Source organism: Acanthopagrus latus, chromosome 5, assembly GCF_904848185.1.
Source record: "Acanthopagrus latus isolate v.2019 chromosome 5, fAcaLat1.1, whole genome shotgun sequence".
In the NCBI taxonomy this organism is placed as follows: Eukaryota; Metazoa; Chordata; class Actinopteri; order Spariformes; family Sparidae; genus Acanthopagrus; species Acanthopagrus latus.
The window spans coordinates 13,945,558-13,964,826 of NC_051043.1; the positions used below are offsets into that span (position 1 = coordinate 13,945,558).

At 38.5% G+C, this 19,269-nt stretch overlaps 3 protein-coding genes across 3 annotated transcripts in view; 1 reads left to right on the forward strand and 2 right to left on the reverse strand.

Moving 5' to 3' along the window:
- Positions 1–19,269, forward strand: part of prdm6 (PR domain containing 6) — a 109,419-nt gene that overhangs the window by 52,402 nt on the left and 37,748 nt on the right. The window lies entirely within an intron of this gene.
- LOC119019226 (GTPase IMAP family member 8-like) lies at positions 1,684–9,847 on the reverse strand. The gene is made up of 3 exons (XM_037097625.1): positions 9,653–9,847; positions 7,175–7,297; positions 1,684–5,207 (listed from the first exon to the last, which is right to left on the reverse strand). Exons 2-3 carry the CDS (start codon positions 7,212–7,214, stop codon positions 2,389–2,391), a joined length of 2,859 nt encoding a protein of 952 aa, XP_036953520.1. The 5' UTR covers positions 7,215–7,297; positions 9,653–9,847; the 3' UTR covers positions 1,684–2,388.
- Positions 1,684–16,661, reverse strand: LOC119019227 (outer spore wall assembly protein SHE10-like). Its single transcript, XM_037097626.1, has 2 exons — positions 14,451–16,661; positions 1,684–2,378 (listed from the first exon to the last, which is right to left on the reverse strand). The coding sequence occupies exon 1, from the start codon at positions 16,642–16,644 to the stop codon at positions 14,461–14,463; it is 2,184 nt and encodes a 727-aa protein (XP_036953521.1). The 5' UTR covers positions 16,645–16,661; the 3' UTR covers positions 1,684–2,378; positions 14,451–14,460.

A 19,269-nucleotide genomic window follows, 5' to 3' on the forward strand; every position in this document is an offset into this window, starting at 1 on the left:
TGCATTGTTGAACAGTTGTCATTGACAGTGAAATACATAAATATCACATCAAATATTCAAATGTGTTTAACCCCTGGTTATGGCTCATCAAGCAAAAAAACAGTCCTTGTGTAAATACATTTGTTGCACCAATTCAATAGAAATACTAGTTTTTCTTTCTTTATGCCAGGTGCTCGAATGTATGGGCTGTTTTTTTTTATTTTTTTTTATTTTTTTTTTTTTGTGACCTGGCAAGGGCATTGATGTAGAAAGTATACTAAATTATAATTTAATTGATGTGTAGCATTATTTTATAATATACATTTTGTTTATTATTTTGGTTGCCAAAAGTACAAGTTATGATAAACCATACAAGCATATTTTAAGTATAATCTTTTAAAACATAAGTTTAAATGGCTTTATTTTAATACTCATTTCATTCTCAGAATTCAGAACGCCTTAAGTATAGTGAGCATACATCAGTAACTACAATGTGGTCAAACATGATCACTGAGCCTCAACCCTTAAAAATGTTAAACAGCTGGGGCACCACCTGCCTATTGCCGGTTTATACAGTTTATCAATCAAGCCCTTTAATACTATAAATATTGATTCTATTCTGTATTTTTTGACATTTTTTTAATTGACTTTGAGTACTCACCAGTTGAAATCCTGTTGTGTCTTTCCTCCTTCCTCAGAGCTCGTGAATGAAAGTACTCTATTGCAAGGGACTTAGCCTTTTTATTGGGTTTGGATGCAGGGCACTGGAGTGACTGGTCTGACAACTCTGACTGACTGACCCATGACTGCACATTCTTCAGACTGAGACCAAGGTGCCAGGCTAACTTTTTTTTCAACCACCGCCTTGATGTGAATGTAAACAGTCCCCAGTACTTCAGTCAGTATTTACTGTAAACCTGTTGTTCTGTCACATCAGACTGCAGTTGACTGTTGAACACTTTGTGTTCTTCTGAACAGAAACTTTCAGTCATTTTAGCTCCGTTAGCCACCCTCTCACAAATACAGTACATGGTGCACATCAATACTAGCTCTGGCAAGTCACACATGTTTGATTGGATTGAGATATGGGGAATTTTGAGCCCTTAGGAAACAAGTTTAACCTTACCACTGTGGGATGTTTATGTACTTCAGCCCACACATAAGTAGATGAACCAGTATGATGAAGTTTGACACGGTACACTGATAAGAAGTTCTTAAGAACTAACTGCAGCTATGGCACCTTTCACAAACAGAGACAGAACAAACAGAAATTCAAACAATTCACACGTTAACACCTATTCTTTCATTCACCGTAAGATATTAGCTGAAATTTGCCACATGTATTTATCACTATTCATTCCTCTTTATGTCATTTGATAAAATGTTGAATATCCTTTAAAACGTCAATCATCAATTAGAAAATGATGTTGTCATATTACCAATTACGCATACCCATGTTTATCCATCTAGTGCATTCCAACCCAATAGCTCCTGAGTAAATCCTACATTTAGGTACACACTGGTGTGTCTTCACCCCTTATGACTTTTGGCTCTCTACTTAGGTCACACCCAGCTTTTAACTCTGGCTTCATTTTGATCTCACCTGTTTCAGTTTCATGACTACATCTTGCATGCTAGCGTGGTGACAAAATCAGGCAGAAAAATCATGCATCAGCTCTATGAGGGAAAAAAAATCCCAGAATGTAACAGCTCAAGCACTTTAATCACACATTTTAGAAATGTTTATGTTTACAAGGAATTAAGGCCCCCTGGTTTGCATAAAATGTGATGATGAATGACATATACAGTATTAACCTCCTGAAATCATAAGCATAACTGAACTAAAGAATGAAAAATATAAAAAATATTTACAAACTTCATTGATCCCACTGTCGCTGTGGGAGTGATTGAGTGAAAAAAAGGAAAATAAAATCTAGATGGCACTGTGCAGGTGGCTGCTAGTTGGTTAGTTGCAGCTCTGATGAAAATGCAAGAAGTTCAACTTAATTTGCCATTATAATCAATTAAACCTCAGTTCTACAAATAACATGATAAATGTAGCTGTTCACAGATATGTACAAAAACAAAGCAAAACACTATTCTACAGTTTTACAGCTGAAACTGTACTAAAAATAAAACTTCTCATTAAATGCATCAGTGTATCAATAAGTGTCATCTATGGCTTTTATCACATGTTCCTATATAAGAAATGACGTGGTAAAATGCACCCACTACATAGACAAGTGTATCTGTTCAGACAGTTGCACTTAAGACTATACATATTATCTTATTGTTACCTTTGTTTGACATTGGTTAGATAAAGAAATGGTGGCTGAATAACTCAATAATGGCCGACTATGGATGCCAAAACATATGTTACAGCTGAAACTGTACCATGAATGAAATATCTCATAGAATTGGACAATTAGCTTTTCCCACATTTTCCTGTATCCAGTGATCTATTTCCAGCTCATGTTGTTTCTTTAGCTCATTCATGTCTTCGCCCAGATTTACTCTGTTGTCAAAGTGTCTCAATTTCAGCTCATTCATTTCTTTTTCTTGTCTTTTCTTTAATTTATGAAAGTCTTTCTGGTAGGCTTTGCTTCTACACAGCCGTTCTATCACCTGTTCCTTTTGTTTTTGTGTCCCTTGCTTCAGAGTCTCTATTTCCTTTTCGTACTTTTCCATGTCGGCTGAAACATTGTTGATATCTGTGTGTCTGAACTCAGAACATTCCTCGGCTTCCTTTCTGGCCTCTTCTTCATGTTTCCTTCTTAATTCCTCCAGTTTCCTTTTGTGGCTTTCTTCTACTTCTTTCAGTTCTCTTTCCTCCTGCTCTTTTCTGAGTCTGGCATCTTCTTTTCTTTTGTTTTCGTATATTTCCAGTTCCTGGTCATAAGCTTCTCTAAGCTTTTTCAGTCTTGTTTGCTCCTCTGCTCGTCTCAGTTCCTCTTCTTGATATCGTTTTTCCCACCATTCCCTTCTTTCCTGCTCCCAAGCCTCGCGTTCTCTTTTCATGTTTTCTCTACTCTGTATTAATATCCTGTTAGCAGTTGCCTTTTTTACCGTTCCACGTTTTATTTCTTTGTCCAAAGATTCAAGGTTATGTTCCCACTCTTGTCGTTTAATTTCCTCCTGCCTTTTCTTCTTTCTTTCCTCCTCTTTTCGGTTTTCTATTTCTCTCATTTCCTGCTCCTTCTCTATGCTTGCCTCCTTTTCTTCAACTGTTTTGGCTCCCTCATCACAATCAATTTCAGTTATTAGTTCTGCTATTCTGTCTTTCTTCTTTTGCATTTCTTCTTGATGTTTTTGTTCAAGCTGCCTCTGCTCCATCTGTATCTTTGGTTTCTTCTCCTCCATGATCTTCTTTTTCTGTTTTTGTACTGCTGCCTCCGCCTCTCTGAACATTTCTGAGGTGTAGTAGCTTCCACCATTTTTCTTCACCATTGACTCAATCTTCGTCAACAGCTCGCCGACTTGAGAACGATTCTCCTGATCGTTGTTGTTGAAGACCTGGTATCTTCCTCCACATTCAGTTGTCAGTTTTTGGACAAAGCCCTCAGTGTCTTCCCCTATGTAACTCTGTATTGTTTGGTTTTTAAGATCATCTCCTCTGGTGAAAATAATAATGATGAAGTCTTCTGACTTCTTGCCAAAATACTTCTTGATAAGTTCCACAGTGACTTTTTCCTCCTGTGTAAAGCGGCCAATCTGCAGCACTAATAAGAACACATGGGGTCCAGGAGCCAACATGTTGATGCATTTCACAAGCTCCTGTTGAACTTGTTTGCTTGACAGATTTGTGTCGAACAAGCCAGGGGAGTCAACCACAACAACAGGCCGGCCATCAATCTCTCCTTCTTCTTTTTGGCAATGCCTGGTCACTGACTTTTGACAGACTTTAGAAGTGAAACATTCTCTTCCCATAATGGTGTTTCCAGTGGCACTCTTTCCACAACCAGTCTTCCCTATCAGCACCATCCTGAGACATTCTCTACTCTGCTCTATGCTTGAGGACTCGCTACTCTGCATCATCATGACAGAATCTTGTCTCTGCAATGTCTTTGGAAACTGTTGACTGTGATAATTAGAACTTTCTGCGTTTAAAATAGAGGCATGTCTTGTAACTACTAGAGTCTTGGGAAACATGTCTTTTGTGAAGCTTCTGCATCCCACAGTTCCCATCTTTTCAACAGTATGTAAAACCTCAGAGACTTGCTGCTTGTCCTTGATGTTGAACACGACATGCCGTCCACCACAGCTCTGAACGAGCTGCTGGAAGTCTCTGTTTTCCTGCAGAAACCTCACAACCACAGCAAAGTTAGGATATGCGTTTGCAGTAAAAAGAATCATGGTGAAAGCATCAACTCTAGAGCTGAAAATGTTCTGGATGGTCTCTAACTCTTTCTTGTCTTCCTCACTTGGGGGATCTAAAGGTAGGACCAGGACAAAGGCATTGACTCCCTCAGGATCAAATAGAGAGATACACTTGACTGATTCCTTCATAGCTTCCTCTGTAGGTTTTCCATACAAGGCTGGCAGCTTCACCAGTGAAACCCGCTGTCCACACACCTGTGCTTCACTTTTATCACAGTCTGGTGTGTCAGCAGGTGAACCAAATCTTCTTTCTCCAAGAAGAGAATTAGCTGCAGAATTCTTCCAGGCTCCATGTCTCCCACACAGCACCAAGTTCAGAGGAGGTTGCGGACGTTCAAGTGCTACCACGGGATCAGTCTCTTCAGTAAAGTTTAAATGTTGTCCCCTGTTTTCACTCACTATTGTTTCCATTTTTTGAATAAATTCTTGAAAATCATGGTCAGGAAAATGGTTTTCATCCAAGTAGATTCTTTGCTGCCTCTGTCCACAGTCTTGGGCAAGTTGCATAACTGAGGAATTCTCTCCCCTGTCGTTTTGTGTTAAGATGAGCATTGAGTGTTTCAGAGCATCTTGTCCAAAAAGGCTCACCATAAACTTGAATTTTTGTCTGTCCCTCTCAGTGAAATCAGACGGCTTCACTAACAGCAACAGGACATTTGGTCCTGGGTGGCACTGAGCGACGCACATCTTCATCTCATGTCTCACTCTACCTTCATGCATAGCAAAGACATTTGCTGTTTTCACTACTGTCAAGGGTTTTTTCCTCCAATCTCTTTTACCAGCAATGAAGTCACTCAGTGTCGTCTGTTCATTTTGACTCTTTCCAAAGATCACAACTCTGAGTTCAGATGCTGTAAAACAATAAGAACAAAAGCATTAGACATTTTCAGACGAGGAGATCATTTCTTATAGACAGGTTTTTTCTTTTAATGTAAAAAGTACAATTAACCCACCAAGGTTCCTCCCCCTCACTAACTAGTTGTTAGAGCAACTTTTCCAAGTTCGAAAATTTCATGATAAGGTGTGTGAAATTGGATTGGATTGGAATTATATGTATTAACATGCAGACGATACTGTGCTATTTTACTCAAATTAGAAAAACATCGTTATCGTTATCAGAAAATACTGGAGGAAAATTTGCACTCATCCGCCCGGAAGCTGCGCATGGGACTTACTTGGGCGTTCCAACATGACAATGATCCATAACACAAGGCCAAGTTGACCTGTCATTGGCTATAGCAGAAAAACGTGAGGGTTCTGGAGTGGCCATCTCAGTCTCCTGGCCTCAATATCATAAAGCCACTTTGGAGAGATCTCATACATACAGTTCATTCAAGACAGCCCAGTAATGTACATGAACTGGAGGCTTTCTGCCAAGAAGAATGGGCAGATTTACCATCTGAGAAAACAAAGTGCCTCATCCACAACTGATATTCTATGCAATACTCAGTTTTAAGAACTAGGCTATGTAAACTTTTGATCAGGGTCATATGGGTAGTTTTAAAATTTAAAAAGAGAAAACACAATGTTTGATGATTGTTGGCTTCACCAAAGCAAATTTTGCCAGGGTATGTAAACTTATGAGCACCACTGTATGTAGAGGATTATTAGGGGGACAGATGGACTGGTAGCTGGGACAAATTTTCTGTAACATTAGGCCTGTGATTGTAACTAGACTGCTGTGGAGAGAGAGTGAACTATGGTAACAGCATTAGAGGACACACTTTGTTGTAGTCAGCATAATCAGAAGTAGTCAGTTAAGTTTATCATTTGGGATTGTCTGTTCTTAATGAGTATAGTTTCTGTCATCCCTGAGTGGGGGAATGAAACGATGGCGGTTGTTTTGAGCCACGCAGCATGATAGCTAACAGCTTACAGTGGAGCTAAATACAGCAGGACTGAGAGTTTCTTTCCAGAGTAACATGAAGTGTTTAACTGCTGTTTTAATTTGACAACTTCAGCCAAGTACAGTTTGGCAGTACTTTGTGTATGCAGTTACAGACTCTTTACACCAGTGTACAGTTTATCATTCTTCTGTCAGAGATGAAAGTAACCAGGTAGGTTACAAGCAGTGACCAGGGTACGAAGACCTCAGTACAAAGACTGAGACAAATGAGACTGAGACAGAGATTCTTTCCCAAATTCTGTGTCCGGTTTCACTTTTCTCTATTTTTTTTTTGTTTGTTTGTTTGTTTGTTTGTTTGTGTTTTTAACTATTTCTTTAAATCGATGTAAAGGGTGTGGCATGTTACAGGCTGTAATTCAACCATGCTTACTTAAACCAATTAAGGGACGTAGAGTCACATTGCACAAGTATGTAAAATGTTGTACAAGTCTGCCACCATGGAGTGTAGCAGAAACAATATAACATGATGTATCTGAGAATCTGTTGCCTTTAAGAAAATGAAACTTGGCGTACAAGTTTTTTTTGTGTATGTGAGCAACATATCAATGCACGGTAGCAGCGCCACCTCTTGGCCAATAATAAAATGCCACCTTAATGCTTTAAAGTAGGTTTCAGTTTGCATGAATGCAATGCAAAATGTGATGTCAATTCTATTCCTAGGGGGCAATACAGTAGCAACACATGATGACTCTCTTGCAAATCTTTTGCCTTTAAGAAATGGAACTTGGTACACATATTCTCCATGACCACATGTACAACAAATCAAAGTGCGGTAACAAAAATGCAACCATGTGACCATTAAAAAACACAGCTGATGCAACAATCCCACGTATTTTCTGAAGTAAAGGTACATTTTCTAAGATATTTAATATATAAACAACCACAATTTGATGTCTGACATGCTGCACTTACCTGAGGTTGTTGCAGTTTTCTTGCGGTGCAGGGCTGTCATCGTGCATTTACTGTGTGAGTCAGCAATACACAGTTGTTTTGTTACTCCAACAACATTACCTGGCCTGGTATGGTGTCACACACCTGAGAATTACCAAAAAAAAGTAAAGGTTTAAATAAGCTCTTAATTATTTCATAAAATGTCTTTTTTTGTATTTGTTTGTGTCTTTGTTTTGGTTTTGCTTGCCCTTGTTTATCTGTTGAGGGTAGTCACCAGAGGATATTCTTACTTCACCATAGAGACAATCTTTCTCTTTCTCTTTGTGAAACACACGACTGATAGAATAAATAAACTTACTGAATTCTATGAATCGATTCAGAATTGCTGAATATTTGCAATTTGAAATAAAAAATAAATAAATAAAAAAAATCTTCTTACACTTAGCATTTGGACTATAATTATCTATAATTATAGAATGGGCAGATTCTATGACAGAACACTCACTTCACTCATTTTTGTGGTGGTCAAAGTCAAGCTTTTATGATTTTATGTTTATTTATTTTTCTGTTTGCTCTTGTTTATCTGTTCAGTGTACTCACCAAGTGAAATTCTTACTGCGTCACAGAGCCTACCTTTCACTTTCTCTTTTGCTGGGCTGGGCAATACACAGGTTTGAAAACCTAACAGCATTCACACCTTGTATTAAAATGGGATCTATATCAACATATATTATCTGGGTATTAAAGGATCTGATTTTGCCTTTGCAACTGACATTTTTAATGTATTCTTTATTTCTTCCTTTGGTTGAAATTTCTGACCTGTTGCTCTTGTGTGTCAATAATTCAAGATTGTGACAAATCAGCCCCGGAGTTCGGTGAATTTTTGAGTCAAGGGAAACTTTGTTGAATGCTGTGGATTAAAACATTTTAATTTGTCTACTCTTCTAAATTCAACATATGTAATACATAATGTAATTCATTTCTTTGTATAAAACAATATGTCATTTTTACCCAGCAGGTTGCAGTCCTGGCATGTAGGCCAATATCTGACTGTATAAATTATATGCCTTGTTAACAGCACGTCAGCTGCACAGACTAGTGCAACACAATTAAAGAACATCTCAGTAATAAACTAGAATATTTTGATCAAGAATAGTATGGTTTCTCCAAAAACTCAGGCATTGCTCCAGTCTTAAGTGTTTGTCTTTACTCAAAATCCATTATCAGGAGTTTGTCAGATAGTTTAGATCTTTTGAGTTGGGGTTATATGAGGTACTTATCCCTAGAAGCTATGTATAGCACTGACATTGAAGTAGAACAATGTGCTGCTAAATGGCACCGACAGCAAGATGTATTTTAGTCACCTAAAAGAAGACACAACTAAAATGATATACAGTATATAAGTTATGTATACACTATATTTTATATATATATATAATATATATATAATAATATATATAATAATAATATAATATATAATATATATAATATATATAATATATAATATAATATATAATATATAATATATAATATATAATATATAATATATTTATATATATATATATATATAATAGTTTATCAGTAATAAACTATGATTCAGAAAAGCTGATTAAGGACAGCAAGATTATTTTAGCCACCTTAAAAGAAGACACACCTAAAAATAAAAAAAATAAAGAATCTGTTCAAGTGTATGCTATGTCATGACATTTTCGGTGCTTTACTTTGCCATCAGACAGTTTTGTAACGCAGTGCGTGGCAGGCATAGCTGTTCTTGTGCATAAGAATGTGGACATTGTATGCGTGAGGGAGTGTAGTGCCAATAGAAAGGTCTGTCCGACAGCAATGTAAAGCGCAAAAAATGCCAAAACAAAGCATACACTTAAACAGATTTAATTTTTCTTTTTATTAGGTGTGCCTTCTTTCAAGGTGGCTAAAATCACCTTGGTGTCTTTCACCAGTTTTTTTTTTATTTATAGTTTATTGCTAGTGATTATTATTCATGTTTGTTGGTTTAGGGTTATTCTCTCATTTTAATTGTTCCTTTATTAATGCATTCTCTATCTTTTAGCTTGTTTAATCAATGTGTTGTGTTGCTTATTTCTATTCCAATTTGCTATTTTTCTCGACTGTTGATTTGGAGTTTTTAGACCTTTTCAGAGTCGCCTTTCTATCCTCTCTGTCATTCAGTTTTCCCCCAACACACACACACACACACACACACGCACGCACGCACACACACACACACACACACACACACACACACACACACACACACACACACACACACACACCAAATCCCAACCTTTATATTTGCTGCTCTGCACTATATTGAAATGTTCAAAGTATATTTAGCATTATATTTTGATATAATTTTTATGCTTCTCTAGTTTTAACATTTGCATTGTAGATTCAACATTAGTTATTATATATAGGTTTGAGAAATACAGTAAGTACAGCATCGATTTTAGCTAAAGGCACAATAATAACCATTTCTCTTACCTTTTAAATGCCTGGCCAGCCACAGTTTTACCCAGGGCCAGTCGCAGCAGCAGACTATCCTATCCTGTTGTGATGCCAATTTATGTTGTGGAAAATGATTGCCCAGAAAAATGCAGAGTCTGCAGCCTGTGTGTTCAAATTAGTTTTTTATTTGCAAAGACACTGAGTTTAGTAAACATCTGTGTCCTTCTCATAGGGAATCAAGCATAATAATGATGTTATCATAAGTAGACATCAGTTTCCTGTTGTCAAGCTAAAACCACACAACACCTACATACATTTCCTGTTATGAAACCAAAATGGTGCAAAAAGGAAATAACAAGTCTAAGGAACTTGTGTGATTAACTTGATATGAATTTTGCAAGCATAAGCACTGTCTTTTCCTGGATTTAGGGTTGAGGTATTTTATCAAAAATATTTTAGTAATTGATTTACATATTGCCTAGCCCTAAGGGCATACTTTTTTTGATGGGTATATTATTCATAGCATTAACCTATTTAGGTATGTGTGCGCTATATTTTGATACAAAAAGAAAAAAAAAGCTTTTGTTCTAGGGATTTGGACAGAGCCTCTCCAGAGAGCACAGACCCCTGAAGTAGAAGGATATGCAGTGATGGTCAAAAGTTTGCATACACTTGTAAAGCTATAGAATGAGTGGAACACATACTGCATTGTCACAAGAAACATTCATGAAATTTGCCTGAAATCTGAACCCTAACCCTAACCCTTCTGAAAAAATGACCAAATCTGCAATGCTTCTTGTAGTCCTCCGGCTGAGTTGTTAACCAGTCCTTTTTTACAGAAATGGTGAAGTTCAACAACATTTGTGAGCTTTGTGGCATGGTCTTGTTTCTTCAACACAGTTTCTTCCTGATTGAGCCATTCCTTTACCACTTTTGATGTGTGTTTGGGATCATTGTTAGAAACACCCGACTGCACCACCATCATGATTGACAATGATGGTGTTCTTGGGGTGAAAGGCCTCACCTTATCGCCCCCAAACATATTGCTGGTCATTGTGGCCAAACAACTACATATATGTCAATCTGACCACAGAACTTTCCTCCAGAAGGTTTTTCATTGTCTGTGTGATTAGCAGCAGAATTCTGAGTTCTGAATTCAGATCCTGAGACATTCATAACCCACCATCATCAGTTCCAATTTACATCTTGCAACTTCCTTTCTATTTGAACTCAAGCTTCATTTTGATCTCACCTGCACACCTATAGAGTTTCATGACTGCATCCTGCAAGCTATTGTGGTGACAAAATCAGGCAGGCAGGCACATGATGAAACAAACACATTAACTGAAAACATGAGCTGCCAACACTGGTGCTGCTGGTAGTGATCTGTCAGAAAAGTCAGTCACCTTTTAATTTTAAAGGTCCCATATTAAGAAAAACACATTTTCTCTGGTCTCTACATATATAAACCGGTCCTCCCTGAGCCTGCAAACTCCCAGAATGAGGAAAACAAATGATTTCTGCATGGTCTCTGCAGCCCACCCACTGGTAAAATGGCGCTCCTACAGGCTGTTCCTTTCTTTATGCAATGAAAGGAGAGATGTTCATTGGCCGGCACCTCTGCACGGTGATAGGAGATATCCGAAAGGGGGCATTCATCCCTTAGGTGACGTTAAGTGTGTCCGGCGGTAAGCTAGCAGTGTTTCACAATGTCAATGCTCAGAGCTAGACACACAAATTGCTCTGTTTTTGATTGTAAATATCAACATAAGTGCATATATTCTGTCCCAGCTACAGAACAACAGAAGAGACAGTGGTCACGTTTCCTTTTTTAATGACAACATACCGGCTACGGTTCGTGCAAGTTTGTCTGTGTGTGCTAACCAGTTCACATCAGACTGCTTCAGTAACAAGGGTCAGTACAAAGCTGGCTTTGCCTCATCACTGATCCTTGTAAAAGGATCAGTCCCAACCATACAGGACCCAGCAACTGCACCTCAGCCACAGGTAAGTGTCGCCACATTTTGATAGTATTTACAGTTGCCTACGAGTATGGTGAAGTCAGCTGGAAATTGGCTAACTAGTTATCTCCAGTTTGGTCTGCTATGCAATGGCGTTTGAAGCGAGTTTAATGTTAACTAGACCTGCAAGCAGTTATAAACGGGGGCCAAGCCCCCCCCACGCGACTCAGACCCCGCACACCACAGACCTCATGGAAGCATGACGGGCTTGGGGCAAAAGTGAGGACACAGGTCAACGTCTTAGCCGTGGTATTTGCTGTAATGACCACCGTCAAGATATGGCCTCAGGATTGGCCCTATATCATACCGACCAAATTTCTTAAAAATCGGTGTAGCCGTTCAAGAGATATAAACTTCCCATCCTTTTAGCACCCCCAGAGGCCAAAATTCACCAAATTCAGCTCATCTCTCCCCAGTGTCATGGCAGCCAAGGAACTCAAATTTGGTGTTTATAGCATTTAGTTTGACCGAGATATCAAACAGTTTACATTTTTATAGCTAGCTACAGATATTTGTTCATTAATAATTTGCAATTCTTTTGATAACTTTAGATCAGGTCCAACTGAAGACTCTACGTGCCAAGTTTCACACAGATCAGACAGAGTCCCAAGGAGGAGTTCGAAAAAGTAGGTTTTCCAGTTTTTGCGATTTAGTGGAAAAAAAACTTTCTAGGTGGAAGTGGGCGTGGCCATTGCAAAGTGATTCAGCTCCATTCAGGGAATCTGGGGATACAAGGTTTTTCAATGTGCGACATACGGTGTGGGAGTTATAGCGTTGACCTAGGTTATAGTGCCCCCTGCTGGTGGATATATGTAGCTTTTTGTGTCTGAGATATTTACAGGAGTCTGTACCAACCCTCCAAATTGCACCGCTCTCCCTTGCACGGTCGTATGCTTGCGTACGCGTTCCCTTGGCCCCTCAGGCTTGGCCCCTAATAATATTAGAATGAAGCTTGGTTGTCACAGTAAAAAGTCTGGAAATGTGGAGACTGGAGACAGAGATGATGCGAACAGTGTCCAAGAGTTTAGAGACTGTGTTGGAGACAAACACAGCTTTCACTAGCTGTCAGCCATTAGCTACATGGTAGTAAATGTAACAACACATACGAACAAACTAACATTATTCAGACACACTAACCATTCTGAAACATCCCGCTGCCACCGTAGAGTCTGTACTTCTTCAGGAGCCTCTCCTTCTGGGTCCGATTCTGGGTCAAACTAGTAAGGTTGAACAAAAGCATCTCCGAGAGCCATCGCGATACACATCCACGATAACATTAGCGCATGCTAAAGCTAGCATAAAGGCATCGTCTCCCCGAGAGGGACGTGTAGCAGACAAGACTCTCCAAGTAGGCGTTGACAGATCATTTGCATTTCAAGGTGCAGGTGCACTGAAATTCAGGACCACGGATGGGTTTGGGGCAATGCATATCGAATACAGTGTTGCTGGACCTCTGACAGCTGTGGGGAATTGATTAAAAAAAAAACAGTATAATATGGGACCAAAAATAACATTTTTAAAGATTTCTGTTAAATACAGTCCTTGTCTTTTGTCCATCACTGTAGAGACTGTTCTGTCAAATTAATCATGCTTATCGATTTGCATGCATCAGCTCTATGTGATAAAAAAAAAAAAAACTCACACCAGAATGTAACAACTCACACTTTAATCACACATTTTATAAATAACCAAGTATGTTTACAAGAAAACAAGAACAACTGTGTGAAGGGGAAACATTCTAAATGAGTAAGTATGTGATGATGAATGACACATACAGTATTAACCTCCTGTAATTACAACTGAACTAAAGAATGAGAGAGACTGAAGATATTTGCAGTGCCTGAAACTTTACTTTATGTTACATATGCAAGTTATTTAGTAAATGACAAAATAAACTTATAAAACAAAAACAGTTGAAAGATTTTGTGTGGCTTGAGCAAACTGAGTCATTTTAGTTGAAATTATAGAGTGCTGCTGTCTGTTACACAAACACACTGAAGTTTACAGCTTAGGTAGGATAAACTTCATTGATCCCACTGTGGCTATGGGAGCGATTGAGTGAAAAAAAGGAAAATAAAATCTAGATGGCACTGTGCAGGTGACTGCTAGTTAGTTGCAACTCTGATGAAAATGCAAAACATTCAGCTCACTTTCAGCTATTTTAATCAATGAAACTCAAGCTCTACGAATAACATGATAAATGTAGCTGTTCACAGATATTTACAAAAGAAAATCAAAACAGTATTTTACAGTTTTACAGCTGAAACTGTACCGAAAATAAAACTTCTCATTAAACACAACAATGCTTGAGTCTTGAGTCTTGAGTCTTGAGTCTTGAGTCTTTTGCGGAAGATGGAGAGTAATTCCGCTGTCCTGACACTGGTCGGGAGCTTGTTTCACCACTGAGGTGCCAAAACAGAGAATGGTTGTGACTTTGCTGAGCAGGCTTTGTTTCCTCTCAGCGATGGTAGTACCAGTCCGCCAGTTGACGTAGATGAGCGAAGTGCTCTTGCTGGGGCGTGTTGTCTGACCAGTGTTTGGAGGTAGACAGGTGCAGTTCCATTGACAGCCTTGAAGGCCAGCACCATCGTCTTGAATCGGATGCGGGCCACGATACAAAGGCAGGGGAAGTCATGGAGGAGGGTGTCACATGGGAGAATTTGGGAAGATCTGAAGGCGGCGTGCTGCAGCATTCTGGATATGCTGCAATGGATGAGTCGAGGAGGCTAGGAGTCCAGCCAAGAGGGAGCTGCAGTAGTCCAGGCAGGAAATGACCAGCGAGTTCAGCGAGTACAGCTGAAACTGTACCATAAATGAAATATCTCATAGAATTGGACAATTAGCTTTTCCCACATTTTCCTGTATCCAGTGATCTATTTCCAGCTCATGTTGTGTCTTCAGCTCATTCATGTCTTCACTCAGATTTACTCTGTTGTCATAGTTTCTCAATTTCAGCTCATTCATTTCTTTTTCTTGTCTTTTCTTTAATTTATGAAAGTCTTTCTGGTAGGCTTTGGTTCTGCACAGCCGTTCTATCACCTGTTCCTTGTGTTTTTGTGTCACTTGCTTTAGAGTCTCTATTTCCTTTTCGTACTTTTCCACCTCAGCTGAAATATCGTTGCTATATATGTGTCTGAACTCAGAACATTCCTCGGCTTCCTTTCTGGCCTCTTCTTCATGTTTCCTTCTTAATTCCTCCAGTTTCCTTTTGTAGATTTCTTCTACTACTTTCAGTTCTCTTTCCTCCTGCTCTTTTTTGTGTCTGGTATCTTCTTTTCTTTTGTTTTCATATATTTCCAGTTCCTGGTCATAAGCTTCTCTGAGCTTTTTCAGTCTTGTTTGCTCCTCCTCTCGTCTCAGTTCCTCTTCTCGATATCGTTCTTCCCACCATTCCCTTCTTTCCTGCTCCCAAGCCTCGCGTTCTCTTCTCATGTTTTCTCTACTCTGTATTAATATCCTGTAAGCGTTTGCCTTTCTTTCTCTTCCACATTTAAGTTCTTTTTCCAGAGATTCAAGTTTACAGTCCCACTCATGTCGTTTAATTTCCTCCTGCCTTTTCTTCTTTCTGTCCTCCTCTTTTCTGTTTTCTGTTTCTCTCTTTGTCATTTCCTGCTGCTTCTCTATGCTTGCCACCTTTTCTTCAACTGTTTTGGCTCCCTCATCACCATCAAATGTACTTATTACTTCCGCCATTCTGTCTTTCTTCTTTTGCATTTCTTCTTGATATTTTTGCTCAAGCTGCCTCTGCTCCATCTGTATCTTTGGTTCTTTCTCCTCCATGATCTTCTTTGTTTGTTTTTGTACTGCTGCCTCCGCCTCTCTGAACATTTCTGAGGTGTAGTAGCTTCCACCATTTTTCTTCACCATTGACTCAATCTTCGTCAACAGCTCGCTGACTTGAGAACGATTCTCCTGATCTTTGTTGTTGAAGACCTGGTATCTTCCTCCACATTCAGTTGTTAGTCGGTGAATGTCGCCCTTTGTTTCCCCTATGTAACTCTGTATTGTTTGTTTTATAAGATCATCTCCTCTGGTGAAAATAATAATGATGAAGTCTTGTGATTTCTTACCGAAAGTCTCCTTGATAAGCTCCACAGTGTCTTTTTCCTCCTGTGTAAAGCGGCCAATCTGCAGCACTAATAAGAACACATGGGGTCCAGGAGCCAACATGTTGATGCATTTCACAAGCTCCTTTAGAACTTCATCATTGGACAGAGTTGTGTCAGACAAGCCAGGGGTGTCAACTACGGTGATAGATCGCCCGTCAATTTCTCCCTTTTCTTTTTGGCAATGCCTGGTCACTGACTCTTGACAGACTTTAGAAGTGAAACATTCTCTGCCCAAAATGGTGTTAGCAGTGGCACTCTTTCCACAACCAGTCTTCCCTATCAGCACCATCCTGAGACATTCTCTACTCTGCTCCATGTTGGAGAACTTTGTACTCGGCATCAATGGTGAAAAATCTTGCCTCTGCCCCATCTTTGGAGACTCTCTACTCTGCATCCTCCTGACAGAAGCTCTTCTCTGCATCGTTTTTGGAACCTGATGTCCAGAATGCTCTGCATCTAAAAAAGAGGCATGTCTTGTAACTGCTGGAGTCTTAGGATATACGTCTTTTGTGAAGCTTCTACCTCCCACTGCTCCGTCCTTTTCCACAGAGAGTTCCTTGATTAGAGGAGAATTAGCTGCAGAATTCTTCCAGGCTCCATGTCTCCCAGACAGTACAGAGTTTAGAGGAGGTTGCGGATGTTCAAGTGCTACCACAGGATCAGTCTCTTCAGTAAAGTTTAAATGTTGTCCCCTGTTTTCACTCACTATTGCTTCCATTCTTTTAATTAATTCTTGAAGATCATGGTCAGGAAAATGGTTTTCATCCAAGTAGATTCGTTGCTGCCTTTGTCCACAGTCTTGGGCAAGTTGCTTCACTGAGGAATTCTCTCCCCTATCATTTTGTGTTAAGATGAGCATTGAGTGTTTCAAAGCATCTTGTCCAAAAAGGCTCACCATAAACTTGAATTTTTGTCTGTCCCTCTCAGTGAAATCAGATGGCTTCACTAACAGCAACAGGACATTTGGTCCTGGGTGGCACTGAGCGACGCATTTCTTCATCTCATGTCTCACTCTACCTTCATGCATAGCAAAGACATCTGCTGTTTTCACTACTGTCAAGGGTTTTTTCCTCCAATCGCAGCGGTTATGCACACACTGTGTGGACATTTTGTGAAGAGAACTATCTTTTTTTCCAGTGATTAAGTTACTTAGGGTCGTCTTTTCGTTTTGATTCTTTCCAAACATCACAACTCTGAGTTCAGATGCTGTAAAAAAGTAAGAACAAAATCATTAGATATTTTCAAAATTCGATCTTTCTTTAACTCATCTTTAAAGGATTTTTTTCCTGTAATGTAAAGAGTACTATTAACCCACCAAGGTTCCTCCCTCTCTCCAAAATTGGTTGATTGAGCGACTTTCACAAGTTTGAATATGTCATGATTTCTTTACATGCAGATGATACTGTGCTATTTGTCTCAAATAAGAAAAAAATCTTTTTATCTGTTATGCTTGAGATTATGCAATAGTTTGGCTTGGATACATTTTGGATACATCCGAAATCTGGACTCATTGTCACTGACTGGGTTTATCAAAGCTTGTTTCCCGAAAAAAGGTGTCTGGATGGGGTTTGCTCTGTGGAGCAGCTGAATTGATTGTAATTCTTTAATTACAACACTATGAGTTTCCCTTGTTTCAAATATATCATAATATCATGTAACACAATATTGTGTCACTGCTGAAAATAATTATTGCTGAATGTATGTAGTATTATGGCATCATGTTCTGTCTAGATAATGAACAGGCACTGTTAAGAGAAGAAAAACAGATCAGGTTTCTATGACAAAGGCTAATTCTTTCAGAGAGCTGATCCCACTGCTGAGTTTCCTACTGATAGAGGACTATTCAAAATGAACCTTACTACACTGACCATTTTCTTGATTGGTTCTTTTGGTTCCATATTGTGCAAAAATCTGTTTGAAAGAATTGGCTGAAGCAGACATGTAATTCAGAGCAGCACTGAATATGTGAGACAAAGGCATTTGTTTTGTGAGCTGAGTGTTTGTGTGCTTGTTTGTGTGTGAAGTAATCCCTGCTCAACAATATTCTACTGGATGGTTGTAGTCTATCATGAGACAGTGAGACAACAGATGTGTTCATAGAAATGCAGCTCAGAAATGACTCAATCTTTTTTTCATATTTGAGGTTTTTTATATCTCAACGAAGTCTTTCTCTCTCTGTCCATTCTACAGTGTATATGCATAAATGATAATATTTTTTCAAGTAATATATTAGTTTGAAAGGCCAAGAAAAATAACTTTTAAACTCAGAATATGAGTAGTCTCAAACAACAATGGACTTGATGCTTTTACAGCCTTTTGCAACACAGGCCACAAAACTGTTCTGTTGATGTACAGCTCTGCTATTTACTATATATATATATATATATATATATATATATATATATATATATATATATATATATTCAGCCTACATTTAGCCTACATTGTTTAAATGCAGAAATATACATCTTGTAATACAGGGGAGTCTTCAAAACCCAGAATAATGTTCAGTTCATTGAAAGCCACAAAGTCAGATTGACATTATGTCAAATTTCTCCCCACTTTTTAGCATTACAAACCAAATACTGTTTGGCACACACACAGATGTTTTGTTTGTTAATAACCTAATTTCTGTTCTTGTAAGGTGTTCCTCCCCAATGACCGACCATATCTATGATATGAATTATTGCTGGGCTTACCGGATATTGATGTCGCCATCTTGTTTTTGAAAAGTTATGAAGATGAGGTTTGTGCCTGTTGAGTTGCAAGAAACAAGGAACAAGTAACTACACTTAAACCAAAGGCAAATAAATACCTCAATTCAAGCGGGGATGCCTGAAGGTTTCATGTGGCCCCCCAAATGCCTCATGCAAAAAATAAAAACTTAAGTGAACACAAAGGCACAAATGCTCTTTAAATGTATATGATCCATAATTATTCATTATTTTTCATAATCTTAGCACCACAGGCGGGGTGACACTGATGAAGGAAATCACTGAATTAATGGAACATCCTAGTCCCAGGATTGTCCCAGTTAGCATATTCCAAAAGTAGTGGGCTATTGTAGTAGTTTTAAGGTATACAGGTTATATAGGTTAGGTTATACATGAGAAGTATATTGGACTAACAGTTTATATTACACAGAGTTGAAATCAAGCAGTTTAAGTTTAACACATCTGAATACTTACCTTATATACATATACATACATACATACACACACACACACACACACACACACACACACACACACACACACACACATATATATACGTAAGGTAATTTTAGGCAAGGTAAAATAAAGCCCTTTAATTATGCGACATTAACTTTGGTATAACATATTTTCGACTTTGGATACAGGCATAAATAACTGTTTCAGTAAACATAGTCAAAACAAATAACTGAATTATAAACAGAACAATTTTTTGTTTTTAATTATCAAATATAAAGTCCACTTTACAAAATGAAGAAAGAAAGCACTTCTCATAGTTCCTTTGTTGCATTTATTATCTGTTTGATCTACTC

Bases quoted from the DNA above. Each gene is read 5' to 3' on its own strand.
- LOC119019226 (XM_037097625.1), bottom strand. From the start codon at position 7,214: ATGACAGCCCTGCACCGCAAGAAAACTGCAACAACCTCAG. The intron at 5,208-7,174 runs GTAAGTGCAGCA...ATTGTTTTACAG, and splicing joins GAAAACTGCAACAACCTCAG to CATCTGAACTCAGAGTTGTG.
- LOC119019227 (XM_037097626.1), bottom strand. From the start codon at position 16,644: ATGGTGAGCCTTTTTGGACAAGATGCTTTGAAACACTCAATGCTCATC.